This window comes from Zootoca vivipara, chromosome 11 (assembly GCF_965207765.1).
Source record: "Zootoca vivipara chromosome 11, rZooViv2.hap1.1, whole genome shotgun sequence".
Classification (NCBI taxonomy): Eukaryota; Metazoa; Chordata; class Lepidosauria; order Squamata; family Lacertidae; genus Zootoca; species Zootoca vivipara.
Genome location: NC_142594.1, coordinates 22,131,277 through 22,156,684, shown reverse-complemented (window position 1 = coordinate 22,156,684; position 25,408 = coordinate 22,131,277). Strand labels below are relative to the sequence as shown.

General features: G+C 42.3%; 1 protein-coding gene across 3 annotated transcripts in view; it reads right to left on the bottom strand.

Moving 5' to 3' along the window:
- HIBADH (3-hydroxyisobutyrate dehydrogenase) overlaps positions 1 to 17,392 on the bottom strand; it is a 78,883-nt gene extending 61,491 nt beyond the window's left edge. The window contains exons 1-4 of one of the 3 annotated variants that reach the window (XM_035128969.3): positions 17,167 to 17,392; positions 12,605 to 12,765; positions 11,392 to 11,501; positions 8,469 to 8,590 (exon numbers count right to left, since the gene is read on the bottom strand). In XM_035128969.3, the coding sequence (XP_034984860.1) occupies positions 8,469 to 8,590; positions 11,392 to 11,501; positions 12,605 to 12,751 (379 nt within the window). In that variant the 5' untranslated portion in view covers positions 12,752 to 12,765; positions 17,167 to 17,392. The remainder of the gene's footprint in view (positions 1 to 8,468; positions 8,591 to 11,391; positions 11,502 to 12,604; positions 12,766 to 17,166) is intronic. The other 2 variants (XM_035128967.3, XM_088654296.1) reach the window with 2 other exon arrangements.
- Positions 17,393 to 25,408: the final 8,016 nt, after the last annotated feature.

Sequence of the window (25,408 nt, the reverse complement as noted above, 5' to 3'; positions counted from 1 at the left end):
AAGAGATAAATAAGTTACAGGAAGCCACTGGGTTGATGTTTGTTAAAAAAAAAAAAAGGTGAAGTACCTGGGTGTAAATATGACTGCCAAAATTTTGAATTTGTTTAAAGATAATTATGATAAATTATGGAATGAAGTCAAGAGAGATTTGGCTATATGGACGAATTTAAAGTTATCTTTGATGGGCCGAATATCAGTTGTAAAGATGAATGTATTGCCAAAAATGTTGTTTTTATTTCAAGTTCTTCCTATTATTGATAAGTTGAGCTGCTTCAAGGAGTGGCAAAAGGTGTTATCAAAATTTATCTGGCAGGGGGGAAAACTTAGAATTAAGGACAATCGTATTGACAACAAGAAGCCTGGTAGTATAGTATAGTACATAGTATAAGACCATTTTCTGCCCCCTTTCTGTCCACTGCTGCCCTTTAGAATTTTTCTGGCCCGGCATGCTGAGCAGCATCAAGGAGCTGGGTCAAGTCACAGCTTAATTTTCCTCCACAGTACAGTATGACACAATATCAGGGGCACCACAAACAACCAAAATGGCAGCTAGACCCAACCAACAAGCACTGCTTGGCACTGCTGCCGCCTACACCAGCTTACAAGGGCCCACTGATGGAGGATGTGGCCTGTCGAGAGGTGGCCTCTGTGCAGGGTCCCCTCACACCTGGAGCTGACCTTGTCTTAAACATACAGAATCCTTTTCTCAGGCACACCAATGGAAACAAGGATTTGTAAACTAAGGACAAGGGAAGATGAAAGGCAACAAGACTAAAGGGGGGGGGGGTAATGTGAGCAGTGGGAGCCCTTCTAGTGAAAGAGCTTTGCGAGTACCAAAAATTCAACTCACATGGCAACTGCACAAGACCAGAAAACTGCTTCTCGTCCAACTGGACTCTCACATGCAGTCCAAAGTGGTAACTGTAATGAAAAATTCACACAATCTACTAACTGGTCCCCTTTTCTTGAGCTATCCTTTCCTACCAGTTTACCAGTGGCCTTCATTTAGACACAGAAGAGGAAAAATACAAACTGATTTCGAACAGGGGGCGGGGGAAAGAACTTGGGATTAAAAAAAGGAGGAATCATGAGTCTGATAAACATGGGTTCATACATCCACAGACTATTTCTGTGGGTTTTTAAAATATTTATCCTATTAAATGTGCACTGCTAACTGTTAAGACCTCTCAATGAAAAGATTGGAATGTAGAACACTATGCCAAAAAAAAAGAAATGCACCTAAAACTGTTGCATGTATACTTGTGCCACTTAGTAAACAATAATAAAGAGTTTGTAAAGTCCCTTTAAAAGCCACTATTATTTTATTTCGCTACAGTTTGGGCCATATACCATTCTCAAAACTCTAGCTTGCAGTACTAGTTGTGAAATATAAACAAGTGGCCCAAGCTTATTTAAATGATTTTTTTATACTAAAAAACAACCCCAATTGTGCTTGGACAGAAAACAGCATGGTTAGAGCCTGAAGCAAAGTAAAAATGCCAAGTTATAAACTTGGCCTAGGGAGGATTTATAATGGAAATGCCAACAGACTCTTAACTACAGTGGTGCCGTTTTGTGCCAACATATAAATAATTTTAGTTTTTGTGGTCACATCATAAATTAGACACAGCACCAGTGGAAACAGTAGGGTTCTGATTCAGTAAATAGAAAGAGCAAGAGTGTATGTTTGTATTTTAAAAAAAGACAAGCACTGTACAGACTTGATGCTGGCTCTGAAACGAAGTCTATATGAGGGTTTCGATTTAAAAAAAAAAAGGGAGCCAAGCCATATTCTGAATTCTTTAAAGCTTGTAAAATAAGAAGTCTTTAACGAGCTCCGCCGCCTACTGTTTCAATCTTCTAGAAAGCATTTATATAAGTTAGTAAAAACGACTCTATTCAACATATGTTATTTTCTCCAATAAGAAAAAATCCACAAAGATGCACTCATGCATGCATATATATATATACATACACACTCTTAAGATTCCTTAAAGGACACATTCGTTTGACACAAGCAACTGCTGCAAATGCCACACTAGTAACATGATGTGTACAAAGGAGCTCTTATGCATACAAGGCCATAGAGGAGTCACTTTCTTCGTTCTCAGTTTACACTTGTCACTACAGCGTCAATAAATGACTTAACATATTCCAGTTTCCCTTCACGCAGCCGAGATGCAATTGGAGGGGAACCTATCCAGGCAATATGGAGAACTTCAAATTACATTCACCTACAGAGGTCAGCTGCTTGTACAAGGGAAGATGATAGAAGGTAATGGAAAATAAAGACAAAAAAATGGAGACCAGCATATAAACATAGATCTCTCTTGAACAGGGCAAGTCAATGATGTGTATTTGCATAGTGTTACATTGTGGGAAATGCAAATATAAGAAACTGGATTTTCTCCTACAGATTGAGCCACAACATGGCTATCTGCCCTCTCTTTTTTCTAGGTTTGTGCTGAATAAATGCCTTTTTCCTGTACCTTTCTTGTCTCTTCACCATTACTATAATCAGCTACTTGGGTTGGCAGCTTGCCACACTGCTGCTAGCCTATATTTTCTTATATTGATTCTACTCCTGTTCATACTCTGATCTTAATCCAGGTTCAGCCAGATACCCATACCTTCTCCACTATTCTTTAAAAATCCAGTTAGGCTAAATACAGTGGTACCTCGGGTTACATACGCTTCAGGTTACATACGCTTCAGGTTACAGACTCCACTAACCCAGGAATAGTACCTTGGGTTAAGTACTTTGCTTCAGGGTGAGAACAGAAATTGTGCTGCAGAGGCACGGCAGCAGCAGGAGGCCCCATTAGCTAAAGTGGTGTCTCAGGTTAAGAACAGTTTCAGGTTAAGAACGGACCTCCGGAACGAATTAAGTTATTAACCCGAGGTACCACTGTACCTTTATTAGGTAAAGATAAAGGGACCCCTCCCCTTCATGGATCAATGCCTTGTCGTGGCGAAGGGGCTTGAATAACTCAGAGAAGCTATGAGCTATGCCATGCAGGGCCACCCAAGATGGACAGGTCATAGTGGAGAGTTTTGACTAAACGTGATCCACCTGGAGAAGGAACTGGCAAGCCACTCCAGTATCCCTGCCAAGAAAACTCCATGGACAAAGACAACAGGCATATAAAAGTTATGACGCTGGAAGACGAGCCCCTCAGGTCAGAAGGCGTCCAACATGCTACTGAGGAAGAGCGGAGGACAAGTACAAGTAGATTCAGAGCTGATGAAGCGGCTGGGCCAAAGCCGAAAGGACGCTCAGTTGCGGATATGCCTGGAAGCGAAAGGAAAGTCCGATGCTGCAAAGAAAAATATTGCATAGGAACCTGGAATGTAAGAACCATGAGTGGAGGTAAGCTGGATGTGGTAAAAAATGAGATGACAAGAATAAATATCGACATCCTGGGCATCAGTGAACTAAAATGGAAGGGAATGGGCGAATTCAGTTCGGGTGACTATCATATCTACTACTGTGGGCAAGAATCCTGTAGAAGAAATGGAGTGGCCCTCATAGTCAACAAAAGAGTGGCAAAAGCTGTAATGGGATGCAATCTCAAAAATGACAGAATGATCTCGATACGAATCCAAGGCAGACCTTTTAACATCACAGTAATCCAAGTTTATGCACCAACTACCGGTGCTGAAGAAAGTGAAATTGACCAATTCTATGAAGACCTACAACAACTTCTAGAAATGACACCAAAGAAGGATGTTCTTCTCATTACAGGGGATTGGAATGCTAAAGTAGGGAATCAAGAGATAAAAGGAACAACTGGCAAGTTTGGCCTTGGAGTTCAAAATGAAGCAGGGCAAAGGCTAATAGAGTTCTGTCAAGAGAACAAGCTGGTCATCACAAACACTCTCTTCCAACAACACAAGAGACGACTCTACACATGGATATCACCAAATGGGCAGCATCGAAATCAGATTGATTATATTCTCTGCAGCCAAAGATGGAGAAGCTCTATACAGTCAGCAAAAACAAGACCTGGAGCTGACTGTAACTCAGATCATCAGCTTCTTATAGCAAAATTCCAGCTTAAACTGAAGAAAGTAGGAAAAACCACTGGGCCAGTAAGATACAATCTGAATCAAATCCCTTATGAATACACAGTGGAAGTGAGGAACAGGTTTAAGGATTTAGATTTGGTGGACAGAGTGCCTGAAGAACTATGGATGGAGGCTCGTAACATTATACAGGAGGCAGCAACGAAAACCATCCCAAGGAAAAGGAAATGCAAGAAAGCAAAATGGCTATCCAATGAGGCCTTACAAATAGCGGAGGAGAGGAGGCAAGCAAAATGCAAGGGAGATAGGGAAAGATACAGGAAACTGAATGCAGATTTCCAAAAAACAGCAAGGAGAGACAAGAGGGTATTCTTAAATGAGCAATGCAAAGAAATAGAGGAAAACAATAGAATGGGGAAAACCAGAGATCTGTTCAAGAAAATTGGAGATATGAAAGGAACATTTCTTACAAAGATTACCATAATAAAGGACAAAAGTGGTAAGGACCTAACAGAAGCAGAAGACATCAAGAAGAGGTGGCAAGAATACACAGAGGAATTATACCAGAAAGATATGGAGGTCTCGTACACCCCAGGTAGTGTGGTTGCTGACCTTGAGCCAGACATCTTGGAGAGTGAAGTCAAATGGGCCTTAGAAAGCACTGCTAATAACAAGGCCAGTGGAAGTGATGATATTCCAGCTGAACTATTTAAAATTTTAAAAGATGATGCTGTTAAGGTGCTACACCCAATATGCCAGCAAGTTTGGAAAACTCAGCAATGGCCAGAGGATTGGAGAAGATCAGTCTACATCCCAATTCCAAAGAAGGGCAGTGCCAAAGAATGCTCCAACTACCGCACAATTGCGCTCATTTCACACGCTAGCAAGGTTATGCTTAAAATTCTACAAGGCAGGCTTAGGCAGTATGTGGATCGAGAACTCCCAGAAGTGCAAGCTGGATTTCGAAAGGGCAGAGGAACCAGCGACCAAATAGCAAACATGCGCTGGATTATGGAGAAAGCTAGAGAGTTCCAGAAAAACGTCTACTTCTGCTTCATTGACTATGCAAAAGCCTTTGACTGTGTCGACCACAGCAAACTATGGCAAGTTCTTAAAGAAATGGGAGTGCCTGATCACCTCATCTGTCTCCTGAGAAATCTCTATGTGGGACAAGAAGCTACAGTTAGAACTGGATATGGAACAACTGATTGGTTCAAAATTGGGAAAGGAGTACGACAAGGTTGTATATTGTCTCCCTGCTTATTTAACTTATATGCAGAATTCATCATGCGAAAGGCTGGACTAGATGAATCCCAAGCCGGAATTAAGATTGCCGGAAGAAATATCAACAACCTCAGATATGCAGATGACACAACCTTGATGGCAGAAAGTGAGGAGGAATTAAAGAACCTTTTAATGAGGGTGAAAGAGGAGAGCGCAAAATATGGTCTGAAGCTCAACATCAAAAAAACCAAGATCATGGCCACTGGTCCCATCACCTCCTGGCAAATAGAAGGGGAAGAAATGGAGGCAGTGAGAGATTTTACTTTCTTGGGCTCCTTGATCACTGCAGATGGTGACAGCAGTCACGAAATTAAAAGACGCCTGCTTCTTGGGAGAAAAGCAATGACAAACCTAGACAGCATCTTAAAAAGCAGAGACATCACCTTGCCGACAAAGGTCCGTATAGTTAAAGCTATGGTTTTCCCAGTAGTGATGTATGGAAGTGAGAGCTGGACCATAAAGAAGGCTGATCGCCGAAGAATTGATGCTTTTGAATTATGGTGCTGGAGGAGACTCTTGAGAGTCCCATGGACTGCAAGAAGATCAAACCTATCCATCCTTAAGGAAATCAGCCCTGAGTGCTCCCTGGAAGGACAGATCGTGAAGCTGAGGCTCCAATACTTTGGCCACCTCATGAGAAGAGAAGAATCCTTGGAAAAGACCCTGATGTTGGGAAAGATTGAGGGCACTAGGAGAAGGGGACGACAGAGGACAAGATGGTTGGACAGTGTTCTCGAAGCTATGAACATGAGTTTGACCAAACTGCGGGAGGCAGTGCAAGACAGGAGTGCCTGGCGTGCTATGGTCCATGGGGTCACGAAGAGTCGGACACGACTAAACGACTAAACAACAACAAAAAGTGACCCCTGACCATTAGGTCCAGTCGTGACCGACTCTGGGGTTGCGCCGCTCATCTCGCTCTACTGGCCAAGGGAGCCGGCGTACAGCTTCCAGGTCATGTGGCCAGCATGAGAAAGCCACTTCTGGCGAACCAGAGCAGCACACGGAAATGCCGTTTACCTTCCTGCTGGAGCGGTACCTATTTATCTACTTGCACTTTGACGTGCTTTTGAACTGCTAGGTGGGCAGGAGCAGGGACCAAGCAACAGGAGCTTACCCCGTCGCGGGGATTCGAACCGCCAACCTTCTGATTGGCAAGCCCTAGGCTCTGTGGTTTAACCTACAGCACCACCCGTGCCACCTTTGTCAGAGCCAACCAAAATGTCACCAAGCCATAAACAAGCTTTTTAATTTTCCAGCTTGCAAAGCTTTATCTAAAAGCTGGAGGTCATGTAACCCCACCCCATCTGCCACAAAATAAAAGTCCAATTTTCAGGCGGTCGAAAGTAATATTCCGGCTTTGGTATCATCTGTGGCATGGGTAGGCAAACTAAGGCCCGGGGGCCATATCTGGACCCAATCGCCTTCTCAATCCGGCCCGCGGACGGTCCGGGAATCAGTGTGTTTTCACATGAGTGGAATGTGTCCTTTTATTTAAAATGCACCTCTGGGATATTTGTGGGGCCTGCCTGGTGTTTTTACATGAGTAGAACGTGTGCTTTTATTTAAAATGCATCTGGGTTATTTGTGGGGCATAGGAATTCGTTCATTTCCCCCCAAAAAATAGTCCGCCCCCCCCACAAGGTCTGAGGGACAGTGGACTGGCCCCTTGCTGAAAAAGTTTGCTGACCCCTGATCTATGGCTAAACTTGGTATTCTCTAAGATACACAAAAAGCAGAGGAGGTTGTGTTGCTCCATTAGAATAAATTAAAAAGTTAGTCAGACAATTATTCGGGGGCGACCGTAGCGCAGCAGTAGAGCTATGGGTCCCTGGTTCAATTCCTGGTACTAGGATGGGAATTTACCGTCTGAAACAATGGAGAGTTGCTGTAAGTCAGAGTAGGCAATACTATATGGACCAATACCGAGCCTCTACGTATACAGAAGCTTCCTATATTCCTAGGACTAACCAAAATGTCACAAACAGAAGAGTTCCAAAACTTTTCTTCAAGTTTAAGGATAAGAAAAAGTGTGGAGGAGAAGAGCTGGCTGGACAGTGAAGCCATAAAGCCAGTAAGTTGTTCAAAAGCACTGTTTAGTAACATGTACTATCCTTTTTATAGGTCCGTTTGACTTCCAACCTGGTCAGTGGCGTTACCTATTATGCACTTCTGTGTAAGACAGCAGTTAAAGTGGTACCTTGTTTACTGTAGTATTTCAAAAGTACATTGACATCTGCAAATATCAAAGGTTTCACCAAGGCAAAATGAATAGACAACAACTTTCAACCCAAAAGGAGGTATCACTGGACAAGCCTCAGTGAGGTATGTACTTCTATTGTTAAACCTCCAGCTTCTATCTGAATTAGACAATGTCGTCTTGTAAAGAGGTTGAGGAATCCAGTACAGTGGTGCCTCGCTTAACTAATGCCCTGCTTAACGAAATTTCCGCTTAACGAAAGGATTTTTCGAGCGGAGGTTGCCTTGCTAGACGAATTCGTTTTATGAAAAATTCATCTAGCGAATCGCGGTTTCCCATAGGAATGCATTGAAATTCAATTAATGCGTTCCTATGGGCAAAAAAAATTCAATGCATTCCTATGGGATTCGCTAGACGAATTTTTCGTTATAAGAAAAGACCCATGGAACGAATTAAATTCGTCTAGCGAGGCACCACTGTATACCCAAAATATCATTTTTGTTGTTGTTGAATCCATCAATCTTTTGCTGAATTTGCTGGATATTCCTTGTTTCATATTGCTGACCGTCTACTTTACAAGCTTCCAATATACTAAGTGGAAAATTACCAGCTTAATAATTTGGAGAGGGAGAAAACACAAAATATGTGGTGTGAGGATCCACAGAACTTGGAATTTCAGTGAATTCCTGCTCCTCATGCCGCATGGCAAATTTCTTTCCAAACAGAGGGGACTATTAAAAGTAGTTTGTAATGCAGTGAGCGGGTCAACAGAGACAGCAATCGTTTCACTCGGCTAGCATGAGCCCCTCTGCATGAACCTACATATCTTTATGAATCTTGGATATGAAAACTCAGGGTTCTTTTTTATTTTTCCTAATGAGTAGTACGTATATAGGTCAGCCTTCCCTAACCTCCAACATCAGGGAAAACACAAGTTTGGGGGGGGGGGGGAGCTTACCACCAGAAACAGGGGCATCCATAAAAACAGCTCCCATTTTTTCAGCTTCTTTAGCTAGATCTTTTGAAACTGCAGGATCAATAGTACTGGAGTCTATTAACAAAGAACCTTTCTTCACTTTCCTAAGAAGAAAAAGAAGTAAAAGACGAATAAGACACTTTGTAGATATGTAAAATAATCAAGACAATTAGCTTTTTTTTTTTTTACTGATACCATCTGGCCTAAAGGCAACACAGCTTGAGTACAGAAGCTGGCACAATCAAATTAAGATCATCGCAGATTTAAAAAAGGAAGTTGTATCAATGAGATCTTCAATACTGGCATGCCATTTCTTCAATTCACATTGGAAACTATAACACAATTTACCAGGGCATTCTGCCACTGCTCTTGGAACATACTTGGGAGAAAGGAATTTCTAAGAGATGCTCCTGTGTGAATCTTCTAAATTACAATTTATCAAGATGGTCAACTCTATCTGAATACACACAATGGTTTTCTTTCCCACTGGAGATGTTAATCAAAACAATAAGCTTGGCAATGCTGTTATCACTGCTGTTGTGAAGGGCCAATGTGCTTCTCTTGCTTATCTTCTGGCCTGGTACACACAAAGTTTTACTTTATCATGAACTATGGTTTAATGTGAACGATCAGCACACTGACGCTGCTCAAACATCCCCACTTCTCTTCCTCCCTCCCTCCCTCGAGCACGAAACAAACCAGAAGCTGGCGTCACACTGCATGTGAACCAGAGCTGCTTCACACACAACAGGAAGCCAGCCTATGGTTTGTTTCCTGCCTGACATGGCAAATTCAGTAGAAGTGAAGCAGACTGTTGAGCACAGCACACTGCTCATTCGTGTTAAATCAGGCAGTTTTAACTATGGTTTAAAGTTAAGTGTAAACTGAATTGTTACCATCTGCACTTCCTGCATTTAATTTCCTTTGCATTTCATTCTCTTCCGAGCCCACGGTTTACAACCTTTTTATAACCATGTGTGTTTATATATACACCCGCAACTGAGGATTATGTTTCATGCATCCGATGAAATGAACTCTAGTATAGTGGTACCATGGAAGTCGAACGGAATCCATTCCGGAAGTCCGTTTGGCTTCCAAAACGTTTGGAAACGAAAGCACGGCATGGCTTCTGATTGGCTGCAGTCAATTGGAAGCTGCGGAAGCCCCGCCAGACGTCCAGGTTGTAAAGAACGTTTGCAAACCAGAACACTCACTTCTGGGTTTGCAGCATTCGGGAGCCAAAACATCTGAGTACCAAGGTGTTCGGGATCCAAGGTACGACTGTACATGAAAGCTTATGCCATGATAACATTTGTACCGAGAGGTGATATAAATAAAAAAATTTAAAAAATTGTCCAGTAGCACCTTAGAGACCAACTAAGTTTGTTCTGGGTATAAGCTTTCATGTGCATGCACACGTCTTCAGATATCTGAAGAAGTTCGTGTGTAGATATGCACATGAAACCTTATACCCAGAACAAACTTAGTTGGTCTCTAAGGTGCTACTGGACATTTTTTATAAAAAAAATTAAAATTTTAAAAACAGTCTTTATTTAAATTCAATAAAATACAACACCATAAAAATTACAACATTTGTGTAGATCTTGGTATACAACTGATTCCAATGTACAATTCTATTAAAAAGGAAAATTAACTTCCCAGTCACTTCACATCGCTTATTTTTCTAATTCATTTTTAATTTGTGTTGCTTTCATTTATTGTTTGTAGCTCTACTTTACCTTCCTTAGTTTTCAAATTCTGTTTTCCTCATGACAGTCTAATTTTAACAAATCATCAACTCAGTTTTTATATCATTTTTTTAAAAAATATTCTTCCACAAACCCCCATTCCAATTTGGATTTCTGTTTAGATGTATTTCTAATTGCTGTCGTCATTCTCTCTAAATTCATAAATTCAATTAATCTTAATTTCGAAATAATTTAAAAAATTAATTCAATTAATTCAATTTAATTTTTTAATTTATTTCGACTGTGCCAAACCAACACGGCTACCTACCTGAATCGAGAGGTGATATGATAGACATCTTAAAATATTTTGTGAACAGCCCTGAGATCTACAGGAATAGGGCAATATACAAATTGAATAAAAATCAAAATAAAAATATCTAAAATACTATTACATGGAAGATGGAGCAGGCTTGTTTTTTTTGCTGCTCCGGAGGGCAGGACCCAAACCAATGGATTCAAATTCCATGAAAGGAGGTTGTGCCTAACCATTAGGAAAAACTTTCTGATGGTAAGAGCTGTTCGACAATGGAATAGACAACCTCAGAAGATGGTTGGCTCTCCTTCATCGGAGGTTTTTAAACAGAGGCCAGGTGGCCATCTGTCAGTGATTCCTGCATTGCAGGCGGTTGGACTGGATGTCCCTTCCAACCCAACAATTCTATGCTTTTGCTGCAGTAGCCTAAGATGGCTACCCCTGGTTTTGAAAAAATTTATTCAAGTCATCAAAATATCAACTTGCGTTATTAGAAATTCCTTACAATCTCCCCTTGCAAGGAAAAACACACACATGAAGGATTAAGATAATGGACTTCCAGCTATTATTTCTTTCCAGAGTCCTGCAAGAGCAGCGAGATGTTGCATTCATATACTAACAGGGATTAGTGCTCAAGTTTGGAGACAGACCATCACACAAACACATGCATCTCTAGGAGAAAAAAATCTATTGCCAAATGCAGTTTGTTGCCATAGGCGCAGCAGGGAAATGTTTGCACACACGGATAGCTGATAGACACTATGTGCTTAGCAACGTTTTAATTCAGCAGGCAAGTAGAAAACGAATGCAAATAACACTCTAGGCAGAATGTAGCATAAATGCTTTATTTTATTATTAGGCTTATAAATGGGGGAGAGGAGGGAAGATAAGAGGAAATTCTCACTTCAGAATTCCATTGGAGCCTACGTAGACTTCTATTGCATTAGCATTAGATGGAAGCATCGTAATAATCCTGTCAGCTTTGTCTGCTACATCTGCTGGGGAATCTGTCACCTTTCAAGAAAGAGGGCGTAAGAAAAAGATCAGTGTTCTGTTGCCTATTGAAACAGAAGTTATCCTTTCATGTTTTATTGTTTCAACCTTTTAAGCAAGTACTACAAGTACTTCAGTAGAACGGAAACAGCGCCGTGTAGCTAAGCCACAGAATCAGATGCGACAATGGAAGGGTGAAATCTTGCCGTATCCTCCTGCTCCTATGAATTTTAACAAGAGACAGCACAAAGATGTAAAGGCTGATTGGTTAGACGGAGGGCATCAAGGGTCCAGGCAGAGTACAAGTGACAGTAAGAACCCTTTATTTGTTCCATGATGCTAATTAATTCACTGTTAACCAAATCATCATTACTACAGGCACATACATTTCATCTTAAGACATTCTGGTCAACTATAGCTTATCCATATAGTTACAAAAAAGGAAAAAGAATGGGTTTAAGTACAGTATCCAGGTGGGGAGCTTGTGACCCTCAATGAGCAAAGGTTATGGGAACTGTAGTCCAACAATGAAAGGCGTAGGGTGAGCCGGTCAGGATCAGGGCCCATTTGACCCTACTCAAGTCTTTATCCCTCTCTTGCTTGTGCACATCAGGAGGAGAGTGAACTATTGAACTGAGAAATTATACCTGAACTTTACAAACCACAGCTTGAGTCTCTTTTGTTTTAACTAGCCATGGGTGCCCAGGATGTCTGAACCAGGCCACAATCACACCCAACACATAGGAAGCACGTATCACTCAGCCCAGACACTGGGATCCAGCACCGAGGGTTTTCTGGCAGTTCCCTCACTATGAGAAGTGAGGTGACAGGGAACCGGGTAGAGGGCCTTCTTGGTAGTGGCACCTGCCCTGTGGAACGCCCTCCTAGCAGATGTCAAGGACATTAATAACTATACAGTTTTTAGAAGACATCTGAAGGTAGCCCTGTATAGGGAAGTTTTTAATGTTTGATGTCTTGCTGTGTTTTAACTTGTGACGCTGCCCAGAGTGGATTTTTTTTTAAAAAAATAACAATTCCTATCTTGAGATGGAATTAACGGAATTTCACAGCCCCCGCCCCAACCACTTACGAGGTAAGATTCTTAAAATAAGATACTACTATACCTGTGAGCCCAAGTCTTGAAATTCTTTACACGCTTCTGGAAATACATCATATGCTATAACAGGGTACCCATGTTTTACAAGGTTTTTCGCCATTGGATTTCCCATGTTACCCAAACCAACGAATCCAACAGCAGTTTTGGAAGCCATTGCCCTAGAAGACACTAAAGACAGTTCCAAGAGTTTCAGCATTAGTAAATGATCTTGAAATACATTTCCATAACAAAAACAGATTATATGGTTCAGATTTAAGAAATTCATAGTTAGGTTACCGTTATTTGTGACCATCTACAGTAGCAACTTCATGCTGTTGTTCATCTCTGAGTTTGTATTGTTAATTATTATGTCATATATTATTAGTGCTATGTCTTTTTTCCCAGCTTCTCTGGTGCCTGCCCTGGCAAGAGTTTTTATCTGCTACTGATATGTGATTGAAGACATCTGTACTATTCCTATGTTTTATCATGGCCACTGTACCACGCACAGATAAAATCTATTTATGTTATATTTCAGTTAGAATTTAAACTTGCTTGAACTTGTTCTTGCCATTTTTTTCATCTTTAAGAAAACTTTAATAAACACAGTATTTTTTCTTATTCTTTAACAAATGTTTACCCTAGTTTAATAAATAATAATATTTAAATTAAATAATATTAATTTGTAATAGTTACCATTTTGAGTAATCTCATGCAACAAAGCGATGCAAAATTATTTTAAGGTGTGCTTTGTATGTTGCCTTTAACTTTCAGTTGCAGGGGCATTTCTGCTTAAATTTTGTCATGTGAATTCTAAAACAATTCCACTTGATTACCCATTGTTCTTGGGTTACAGGGCAAGGAGAATGAGTTCAACCTTAATATGGACTGGCAGGAAAGATTGTACAGATTCCACGCATAGCTGATCCCTTTTCTTTTCCTGACTGCCAATCCAGCCAGTTAGTATCAGCTGTAATTCAAGACACAAACAGCTGTCCACCAGATGTTGAGATGTGCAAACTATTATCATATGGCAGTTTGTCTGCATGGACTAAAGATGCATTTTTAAAAAAAGCATAATGGGTAACTTTCACACCACAGTTATTTAATGCCTTTCCCCAGCAGTCTGAAAGCTATCCTCTGGTGTTAGTAGAACGTTCTTGAAAATTAGGCAAATGACAAACACTCGAATGCCAAGAGTAGCCATCAACAGAATTAGAACCTGTAACACTACAGTATGGTATGGGCTATAGATGAAATTCAGAAAAAGTGTATTCAAGACCCACTGGAAAAAATCTAAGAGGCACTCAACTCTCAGTATTGCACCGTTCAGTCGTAACGTAAGCACTAGCTACTAGGCATACATGAACAGGGAATGTTAGGCAACAGGATAAACAATAATTTCCTTTTCTAAATGAATACAATCCTAGCTTAGAGCTTGAATGCCATCTGTTCTCAGTTTGACTGCCAATTGTAAGAAACGTTGACTTAAAGCAAAATAAAATGGAGTAGAATCATACCAGGCATCATTATGAATGAATATCAAGCTTACATGGAATTTACCAAACTGCTCAACCTCAACAGCTTATGGAAAGAAAAATAGCATTCATATTGAAAAATCAGGAAGTGACAAGAGTACATTGGAAGCGTTCCTTCTCAGATCAGTAGCATCTGAGTTATTAGTCTTCGAATGTTAAGCTCCTTCTTAGCCCCAACAGAAGACAGATGTAGCTGCTCTCCACACGATATTGTTGGTGCCATGATTAATACGCCAACATCTTGTATCAGACTTCCTGATTAGAGTCCTAACCAGTTACCTCCGACAACTATCAAGCCAGCAGAAGATGTGCAAGCTGAGACAAACTTGTTCTCTACCTGTAGAAAGTTACCCAGGAGCAATATTACTAAAAATATTTTTAATAAATAGGGGTACAACAGTTTAACAACAAGACACAAGGCTTCTATTTCACACCTCGTATCACACAGATAGGGGACCTGTTCAGATGTTACTGGACTCCAACTCCCATCAGCCCCAGCTAGCATGGCCAATAGATAAGAGCTAATGGGAGCTGAGGTCCAACTATATCGGGAGGAGGACCACGGGCTCTGTACCTGCTCGATAGGGGGTTTGCGATGATCTTCTATGTCACAGTAGCCATACAGACAAAGGGGCATACACAACAGAGATGCAGGCTCTGTTCCAGATGTTGAGGGACTACATCTTCCATCATCCCTTGCTAACTAAAACTAAAGAGAATTGTAATCAAACATCTAGAGGGCAACGGATTCCCTACCCCTGCAATATTTCAAGTAGTGCCAAACATGGAGTGATTTGTGGAGAGGTTGATATCAAGGTCTTACAGAGGGAAAGAGAAGAACAAGCCCTGCTGAATAACAGCTGTTATGGCTTCTGCAGATGCAAATCCTGTCTCATTAACCTACACTGTCTATAGTGACTGGCAGCAGGTTTTCAGGATTTCAGACAGCTTCCCTAGCACTATCTAGGGGTGCTATAGATTCAGCCTAAGACCCCTTACAAGCTGTCTATCACTGAGCTACAGCAATTGAAGGCTCTCCACATTTTTTTTAAAATGTAGTATTGTGTAATCATGTGACTTAGTCACAGAACAGCCAAGGATGACTTACAAACACTAAAGGACAGTAAACATAAGGAACGAGTTGATTTCCACAGACAAGAAGTCTAATTACCTTCATGTCATAAAGCCACTAGGAAATGAATGATGTGCGGCACCAATCCTATTCATGTTTACTTAAAAGTAAACACCACCACTGTGCTCTTTGGGGCTTGCTCATGTTTAGGACTTCAACTTTAATGCCATAAGCATGATAAGCAAGCGAAGGAATTTCACACTGCTGAACAATCCAACAACTGTGTAAAGTATGTGGTGTGCGCATAAATGCAGTATATAGCTCAGTTGGTAGAGCATAGGACTCTTAATCTCAGGGTCATGGGTTTGAGCCCCACATTGGGCAAAAGATTCCTGCGCTGCAGGAGGGAGTTGGACTAGATTACCCTCGGAGTCCCTTCCAACTCTACGATTCTAACATGACCAAAGACTTATTGACACATGATGGCAACAATACTGTATATAATATACATGCAAGCATACATATATATGTACATATATAACTCATTGCTTATATAGTAATTTTGAAGTGCTCAAAGCGCTCCGTGTATATTTTCCTGGTAATCCGTAAAACCACCCTGTAAAGCAAGCCATCTTTAGTTTTATCATATTACAGATCTGGGAATGGGATGAGAAATGTCTTCCCTAAAGTCAGTGCATGAGTTCATGACAGAGGGGCGTTTTGAATTAAGGACGTTTGTACTCATAGGGCACAATTTTAATGGTACAGAACTTCTGTACAAGTCCTATTGAGAACCCATTTAATTTATTGAAATTCACTGTTATGTGGTCACATGTTGTTCTATTTAAAGACACTAGGAATTTAAGTCATTTGGGAAGTTAAACAAGCACCACTGAATATTGGATGTCAATAGTTTCACCCAATAAAACAAGCTGGTTCATACAAAGCCAGGCTTTTGCTAGTAAGACAGCATGCAAGCCTTTTGACAGCACAGAACTCCTTATCAAAAAGAATGGAAAAATACACACAGAGGTCACTGATTAAGGACAAACCAGAGGGCTTTAAAACATTTTCTTTCATATTATTTGGCGTTACTAATAACCTAACTAGGGCAGACAAGTAAAAGCATTCAATTAAATTTGCTCCTTTAAAGATGAGAAACTACCCTGCAATCCTAGATACTGTACTGTACACTTATCTCAGAGCAAACTCCATGGAATTCAGACATTGGCTTGTGCTTCAGCATGAATATCGCTTGTGCAAACCCACAAGGCTATGGCTAACTTTACAAAAAGGATAATGTACATGGTACAACAACACTAACCACACCTGTACCAAGTTTTACATGTATGTATAAAACGGTCCAAGATCACAGCAATTAATAAAATGCCGAGTTCTCTGCGAGAAAAATAATCAGTATTATGTGAAAAGCAAATGTGAGCACAGATTATAAATACCATTAACTCAATATGTTAGGTCACTAGCGTCACATAAACTTTTGTGGCCTGTTTTAAACACGGCGCACGTTATTTTAAGTAAACACGTTAAAGTATTTATTACACCGGCCTTCTCTTCAGCCGACCGTACGTTCTGATATTAGCCCAATATAATTTTACAGCTTGTGTGGGTTTTAACAGCGCGGGCACAATACTTGTAAAGGGCGCAAAATGCAAGTCATACAACCTTGCAACTTTCCTTCTGCGAAAGCCCCTGATCAGCACCTTGCAAGCCTATGCAAATTTCAGACCAGGAGGTTAAAAAAGAAAAAAGGCAGGCTAGCTCTGGAGAAGCAAGACGCAGATGTCATCGTTAAGGAAGACTGCATTTCTAACACACCGCTTCTTTGCACCTGATTTACTACCTATGCAGCTGGCGCACTAGGCGGGCGCCAATAAGTTTGGGCAAAGGGTTGTCAGCCCCTGCACTGGGTGACAAGGCGAGGGGCTGTGGGGTGGAGAGGGAAAGAGCAGCCCCATCTACCCTCGGGGCTTCCTTAGCAGGAGGCCTGGTCGTTCTTCTCCTGCTCCTCTTGCAAGGATCCACGAGCAGCATAGCCCGAGCTTCTTCTCCCCGCAGCCCGGCGCTCCTTACCCATCGCCACGCTGCCCACACAGACCTTCCTCTGCCTGCGCAACCAACTGGCGGAGCCTCTCAGCACCAGAGCCGCTGCCATGCTGCCTGCCCGCCTCCGCGCCGCCGCGACCTCCAGCTCAGGCGCCGCCCACCTCCGCCCGACGCTCCCCTTCGCTCTCACTCGCGGCCGCGGAGCACGGGAGGAGGCGGGTAGCGGGAGTGGCGGCCTCGCCAGCCAACCGCCGCGCCCCACGGGAGGCCGAGCGCCAATCGGAGCGAAGCTGCGCCTGGCTGTGACCCGCCGTGGCTACTACACCCACCCACCTACCTCCCAGACCCAAGGAGAGGCTGCAGAGCAGTTTTTTTCCTTAGAGGCAGGGATCGCCCTGATGGGTGGATCTGGCCTGGCTTACACCCTTAGCCGGATGAACGACCTTCTCCTTGCAGGCAGCGATCCCTTGCTTTGATGCAAGATCTCCCCCCTACCACCCACCTCACTCTCAGATGAGGCTTTGCTCTGGAGGAGCTGTCAGTCAAAAGGGGAGGTCCCCCCCCCCTCGCAGCTGCAAATTTCAATTCGAGGAACACTTACTTGGGGGATGGAAATCGGCGGAACGTGCACGAGATGGGGCTGCATGTTTTGTGTTATTCTGCAGTGCAACCCCATATGCATGTTTATTTGCAGGTTCAATTTCTATGTGTGCCTAAACTAGGCGCCGAGTCTCACTGAATTCAATAGCGCCTACTCCCAAGTTAGGGGGTGTAGGATGGTGGCCTTTCTCCCAGGTTAAGTGCGGGTGACTTGCTAACTTGGGAGTAACGCCTGGTGTGGAATTTGCAGTGCTGTCCTAATAATATCTGCTCGGAATTAAGTCACCTTGAGTTACTCCCACAGCCTCGGGTTTGTAAACCTATTCTGTCAGTGAGTGATGCGTCCCTGATTTCTTGTGTAACGCTAGCTCAATGTGGCTGTGTTCAGTTTAGATAACTGCTGCACCAGATAAGGGGATCTCGCTGTAGATATTTCCAACTTTAAAATTGCTTCACTAGTCTATGAGTATTTTAAACTATGGACATTGGCTTGCAGAGAATATTCACACAAGATGGATACGATTCAAAACATCATCAGAAAGTTGCATAACAAACAATGGAAAGAAATGTATCATCTGTATCCATGAAATGAAGAACTATCTCCTCCCAGATCAGGCTTCCTTGAGGATATTGTGCTTGTGACCTGGAAAATGAAGTTTCTGATTGTAGTTGTTTGCAAATTACAATTACAAATCAGGTATTCGTTAAATTTTATTTCAAATTCCCATGATAATCTGTTTCAGCATTGACAGGTAATAAGATGATGTGTGAGAAATTAGCACAAAGCCTAGTATATTGCATATTGGGTATTAATGAATTATAAAGATTTTGCAGGCTTTCTGTTTTTTGTTTCAACAGTTGTGAAAGCTTACTACTGTGTTAAACTGCCTTTTTTTAAATGCTCCAAAGGGGTCCATAGGCCACAGTATTGATAGAGTTGCCATTAATAATACAGACACTCAAACAGATTTGTGTATATTTTCAGAACCCGAAGGATATTTAAAATGTAAACAGGCATTAACTGCTTGTTAACTGCATAGCTTATTTCTACACACTAGTAACATTTTTGTCTCCCCTGTATTAAATATATGGGTGCCCATAACATTTAAAATACCTTTCAATATGAAAGCAAAGGCTAAAAATGTCTGTAAAAATGAGATTTCAAAATACTCATAAGCATTAAATAGGCTTTTTAGAAATGCACAATTATACTGAAAACTGTGTAACAAAAACGAACTGTTAACAAGCATTGCATTGCCTGTAGTAGGATGGCTGCCAAACTTTAATTGGCTTAAAAGCTATTCTTCAATCAATGGAGCATTGTGTCTTAAAGGCAATAATACTAGCTTTATGGTTTTAGCGTTAAACAGTTTTTTGTGGGGGGAACCCTTGGTAAATACAATATGGAACATATTTTCTCTACCTCACCACCAATGTATTTGCTATCTTTAAATATATAGTAAGACTGCAGAGATGAGAGAGTGAAGTACAGGTAACTAACCAAATCTTTTGTATCAATACTGTGTTGTTGTTGTTGTTGTTGTTGTTTTGTAACAAATGAGGTGCCAATACTCATGTCTTGTTCCAAAAGAGCTTGTTCTTTACATGTCACAAAAGGTGCCAGAAAGCCAAGTGAGACTCTTTAGGGAAGCAAAGAGGAAGTTGTGGCCTTGAAGATGACCTCAACAGATTGGAGAAGTGGGCCAAAACTAAAAAAATGAATTTCAATAGGGACAAAGGTACGCTTCTGCACTTATGCAGGAACAACCAGCTGCACAAGTATAAGATGAGGGACACCTGGCTTACCAGTAGTACATGTGAAAAGGATATATGAGTATTAGTAGACTATAAACTTAACATTAATAAACAGTGGTAAAGGTAAAGGTAAAGGTACCCCTGACCATTAGGTCCAGTCGTGTCCGACTCTGGGGTTGCGGCGCTCATCTCGCGTTATTGGCCGAGGGAGCCGACGTATAGCTTCCATGTCATGTGGCCAGCATGACAAAGCCGCTTCTGGCGAACCAGAGCAGCACACGGAAACATTGTTTACCTTCCCACTGTTTATCTACTTGCACTTTGACGTGCTTTCGAACTGCTAGGTTGGCAGGAGCTGGGACCGAGCAACAGGAGCTCACCCCGTCACAGGGATTCGAACCGCCGACCTTCTGATCAGCAAGCCCTAGGCTCTGTGGTTTAACCTGGGTCCCTTGCAATAAACAGTGATACAACAGCGAAAAAGCTACTGGTATTCTAGGCTGCATCAACAGAAGTATAGCAACCCAGTTGGATGGGTGAGGTATAAATAATAAATTATTATTATTATCACGGGAAGTAATAGTACTACTCTATTCTGCCTTGGTCAGACCATACCTGGAGTACTGTGTCCAGTTGGATGGATGGGGTATAAGCAATAAATCATCATCATCATCATCGAGGGAAGTAATAGTGCTTCTCTATTCTGCCTTGATCAGACCATACCTGGAGTACTGTGTCCAGTTCTGAGCACCACAATTTAAGAAGGATATTGACAAACTGGAATGTGTGCAGAGAAGGGTGACAAAATGACAAAGGGTCTGGAAATAAGCCTTATTGAGGGAGTTGGGTATGTTAAAGCTGGTAAAGCGGCGATTAAGAGGAGCCATGAAAGCCATTTTCAAATATCTAAAGGGCTGCTACATGGAGTATGGAGCTAGCTTGTTTATTCTGCTCCATAGGCTAGGACCCAAACCAATGGATTCAAGTTATAAGAAAGGAGTTACTGACTAAACACCAGTAAGAACTGACAGTGGAACAGACTCCCACAAGAGGTAGTGGACTTGGAGGATGGATGGCGGCTAACAGATTGAGGTTGAATCCTGACAAGACAGAAGTACTGTTTGTGGGGGACAGGAGATGGGCAGGTGTGGAGGACTCCCTGGTCCTGAATGGGGTAACTGTGCCCCTGAAGGACCAGGTGCGCAGCCTGGGAGTCATTTTGGACTCACAGCTGTCCATGGAGGCGCAGGCCAATTCTGTGTCCAGGGCAGCTGTCTATCAGCTCTATCTGGTACACAGGCTGAGACCCTACCTGCCCGCAGACTGTCTCGCCAGAGTGGTGCATGGTCTAGTTATCTCCCACTTGCACTACTGCAATGCGCTCTACGTGGGGCTACCTTTGAAGGTGACCCGGAAACTACAACTAATCCAGAATGCGGCAGCTAGACTGGTGACTGGGAGCGGCCGCCGAGACCACATAACACCGGTCTTGAAAGATCTATCTACATTGGCTCCCAATATGTTTCCGAGCACAGTTCAAAGTGTTGGTGCTGACCTTTAAAGCCCTAAATGGCCTCGGTCCAGTATACCTGAAGGAGCGTCTCCACCCGCATCGTTCTGCCCGGACACTGAGGTCCAGTGCCAAGGGCCTTCTGGCGGTTCCCTCGTTGCGAGAAGCCAAGTTGCAGGGAACCAGGCAGAGGGCCTTCTCAGTAGTGGCGCCCGCCCTGTGGAACGCCGTCCCATCAGATGTCAAAGAGAAAAACAGCTATCCGATTTTTAGAAGACATCTGAAGGCAGCCCTGTTTAGAGAGGCTTTTAATCTTTAATCAGTTATTTTATTCTTCTGTTGGAAGCCGCCCAGAGTGGCTGGGGAAACCCAGCCAGATGGGCGGGGTATAAATAAAAAATTATTATTATTATTATATAGGTTTTAAGTAGAGGTTGGTTGGCCATGATGAAAAGGACTGTGACTGATTGGAGTATGAGTCTTTGTGTATGTGTATATCACATATACTGTACATGGTATGAGAAGAAGTGGCTTTTTAATTACCCAGGTCTGAGGCTTTAAAAGTGCTGGTAATCTCCTTTTTCATGTTTCTGTAAGGAACTACAAAGAAAGCATATTGTTTTGACTTGCAGTATTTCTAAGCTCAGAGTTAACATGAGTGGGTAACCAGTGGTTATTAACCTCAGGAACTAGGAAGTACTGGTAAAGGAAGAGCGATTGACAATATTAGAGCTGTGATATGCCCATTCATTGGCAGCTTCTGTGTTTGAAACATTCCTTCTATGGCCTTGTCAACTGCATTCCTCTGACAGAGATGAAAGCAAGCGTAACATTTGCATTCACAGCAGTTTCAAGATATGAAATAGCAGAACAAAACAACAACTCTGCACATGACAGTGACTCCCTTGATAAGGCTGTGATTAACTGAAGTTCCACTAAGCCTTGCTTGTTTTCCTCATGAGAGGACAAAACACACCCACCAACCATGTCAAGATGCACAACACCCAAAGCTGCCGGGTTAGCTTGGCATCTAAGGCAGAAAAATCCCACAAGCACTTCCTGGCATAAAAAATATAATAATGAATTAAATAACCAAAACTTTGCTGCAGTTGTCTGGAGCCTAAATGTAGGGTGGGCCCATAGCTGCCAAGTTTTCCCTTTTCTCGCGAGGAAGCCTATTCAGCATAAGGGAAAATCCCTTTAAAAACGGGACAACTTGGCAGCTATGGGTGGGCCTTGGGTGAGCATAAGATTGCAACCTACAGAACAGTGATCTGCAAACTCTGCCTGCCCCCAGCAGACTAGTGGAAAATTAACGTGCATTTCAGAACACTTAAACTTGTTTTTTTTAAAAAAAAAAAAACCAAACCAAACACATGTAACACATTTTAATATTTTGTATTTTAACTTGCTTATGTTTTAAAGTATGGTTGCAAATTTTTCTCAATTTTACTGTTTTATCTTTTGTAAACAATTTTCAGGGTTTGGGGTTTTTTAACAATCAAGTGGTTGAATAAATTTTATGAAATAAATAAAATACGCATTTTTAAAATAAATGTAGTCTTGACTTTCTAAAGTGCTTAGGTTTGTGGTTTTAAGAAGCAGGTAAAGGTAAAGGACCCCTGGACCGTTAACTTGTCATTTCGCTTCAGGCCGAGGCAGCCAATGTTTGTCCACAGACAGCTTTCCAGGTCATGAAGAAGTACACTGGTTATCTATGGGGTGGTGCTGAAGATGGGGTTGATGGGGTGTTAGGGGGTGAGTAGTACCTGTGGTGGGGGATACATTGTGCTCCTTCTGGAGTAGTTTGTCCACCATTGCTCCACACCCTGCACACAACTCACTCACCTGTGGTTCCTAGTAACTGTCAGCATGTGACAGCAGCCACACCACGGAAACAGTTTCGACTGGCCAGTTAAACCAGGTGAGGGTAGCTGATGGGTCTCAAACCCTCAATGAGATAGGGAATTCCTCTCATGTGAAGACAGGCTCAGGAGGATTGAGTGGACAAGACCAATAGTGGGTCCAGTGGTTAAGAGGGCGGTTTCTACATGTGCTGTAGAGGGAAGGGAGGGGCAGATGGAGCTCATCAATCTGCGAAAGTAGCCCATCTAGGAGAAGGAAAGCACTGTTCCTAAACCTCCGCTACCTTGCGGGATATCTTTGGGAGAATAAAGGGCCAAGCCGCTAAGGAGTAAACCTTACACAAATCTGGAGTAGAGTCCTTAAGAGAGTTGGGTAGCGCCTTGTATGCCGCCTTCGGGCAACTCTTGCAGCCATGATGGTGCCAAATGTATTGCTCTGATTTCCTTTGGACCCCATCAGCGAGGCTGATGTCTGGGCAGCCCAGGACCTTCATGCACACGGCCCAGGCTTGTGCGCAATTTGACTTCACTCTGAGAGGCACATTCCATTGTCTCTTGAGGCAGACAGATGCCAACAACAACAACAGCTACTACAAAATGCTGAAGTCATGAGTCCATGAACACGGTTGTATCTGGAGCCCAACAGTTATCTGGACTGGGAAATTTCCTTATTAAACACTGAAGTAAAAGATAGCAATTTGAGGTAGCAATGGCTAAAGCCGTATCTGTTAGCAGGGCTTTACCATCAACACTGCAGGTATAGGACGTTTCTGTGTATGCGAGGAGGTGTGCTAGAAGGAAAAAAGAAAAAAGAAGGGGGGGAAATGTGTGCTATAAATAATAAATGAAACACTCCCGCAGACATGGGTCTCCAACACACACACATTAATTACACACCAGAGAGCGCAACTGTAGCCAGTTCAAGCACTTAATTCATGATTTGCATTTATTAAAAAACATTCCATTACTTTAACAATACAGTCATCCAACTGTGAAATAGCAGCAAGTCAGATGTGCTCATGGACAGAAAAATGTGGTTTCTTATGCCCATTGTACAGTGCAAAGCTGCCAAGTTTCACACCTTAAAAGCCGGTCCTTTCTTTTCTCTCTTTCCACCCTGCCGCACACACTCACATACACAATTAACGCGTCTGCTCTCACCTATCCCCTTATGGGAAAAGTCACAACTTTCATCAGTCTCACTAGTACCGATTTAAATAACCTGGCAACCCTTGAATAGTTTTAGTTCATCAATTCCAATTAAGGGTTGGCAAAGAAATCCAAAATACACACAGGATTTTCTCCTGAATGGGCAACACGACCAACAAGTTATTTCTAATATAGTCCAAAGGGATGCTGTCCGTGTCTCTCAAGGTATGCGTGACATGATTAGTTTGAGTGCCTAGGAGTCAAACACTGCCAAATTAAGTATAACAGGAATATCATTTATAACAGAAAAAGGTAGGCGAAGAGTGATGTAATAATTTTCCGGTAGATTATTTTATAAAGTACTGTGTGTACATCATATGCCAGCACTAGAATGAGCTCCCATTTAAGCAATGACTGGTACATACCTTTTGCATTTCATAGTAGCCTCAGGCTCTTTTGGACGAAAAGTCCAGCTGCGTCGTTAATGAAACATTTAAATCAACTTGATCTGTGCCACTCGGCATTGGTACCATTACATAGTATCATCATCTCACTGTATGTTTTTATCATCGGAAATTGTATTCTCTATAGAGTTTTTTTCGGTTGCTTCACAACAGGGTGGTATTCAGGTAAGGGCTCGTTGTTGTGGGGAGCACGGGATAAAGAACACAGCGGGAGACAGAATGTGGATCGGAAGGTCGCCCAGAATGAAAGCAGGCACCCCCTTTTATTGTAAAGTTTCAGAACTGTCAATGATTAACTAGAGGTGCATCCTTCATCCAATGACAAGTGGTCAACTCCAAAAGAGGTGGTGTCCTTGCATAGGTCACATCCTGCCAACACCCCAAAACTCCGCCATAGAGGAAGTGCCTGGTCCTCACATACTTCTCAGACCTCGCCCTGTCACATGCCTACTCCTTAAACATCCCCCTCCTCTCAATCTTGTGATCCTTGGGGTTTTTCCACCACTCTGCCATTTTCCCATTGTCTTCTTCCTAACCTGGGTCTGACCCTTCAGGCTTGGACCAGCCTCCCCTGCTCTAACCTGCTCTAACCGGTTCCATCAGGATCCTCCCAACTCTGGCCAGCCCAGTAGTGACCTGCTGCCCTCTAATGTCCCCCTGACCCAACTAGTGGATGCGTGTTTGTGCATACTGACGTACAGGAAGGTTTGCCAGCACTGTACGTTGTGTTGATAGCTGAGGGTTTTGATAGCTAGCTTTTATCTGATGCGGTTTGCCAGCATCAATCTAAAATCACTGCTACACGTTGTCATGCC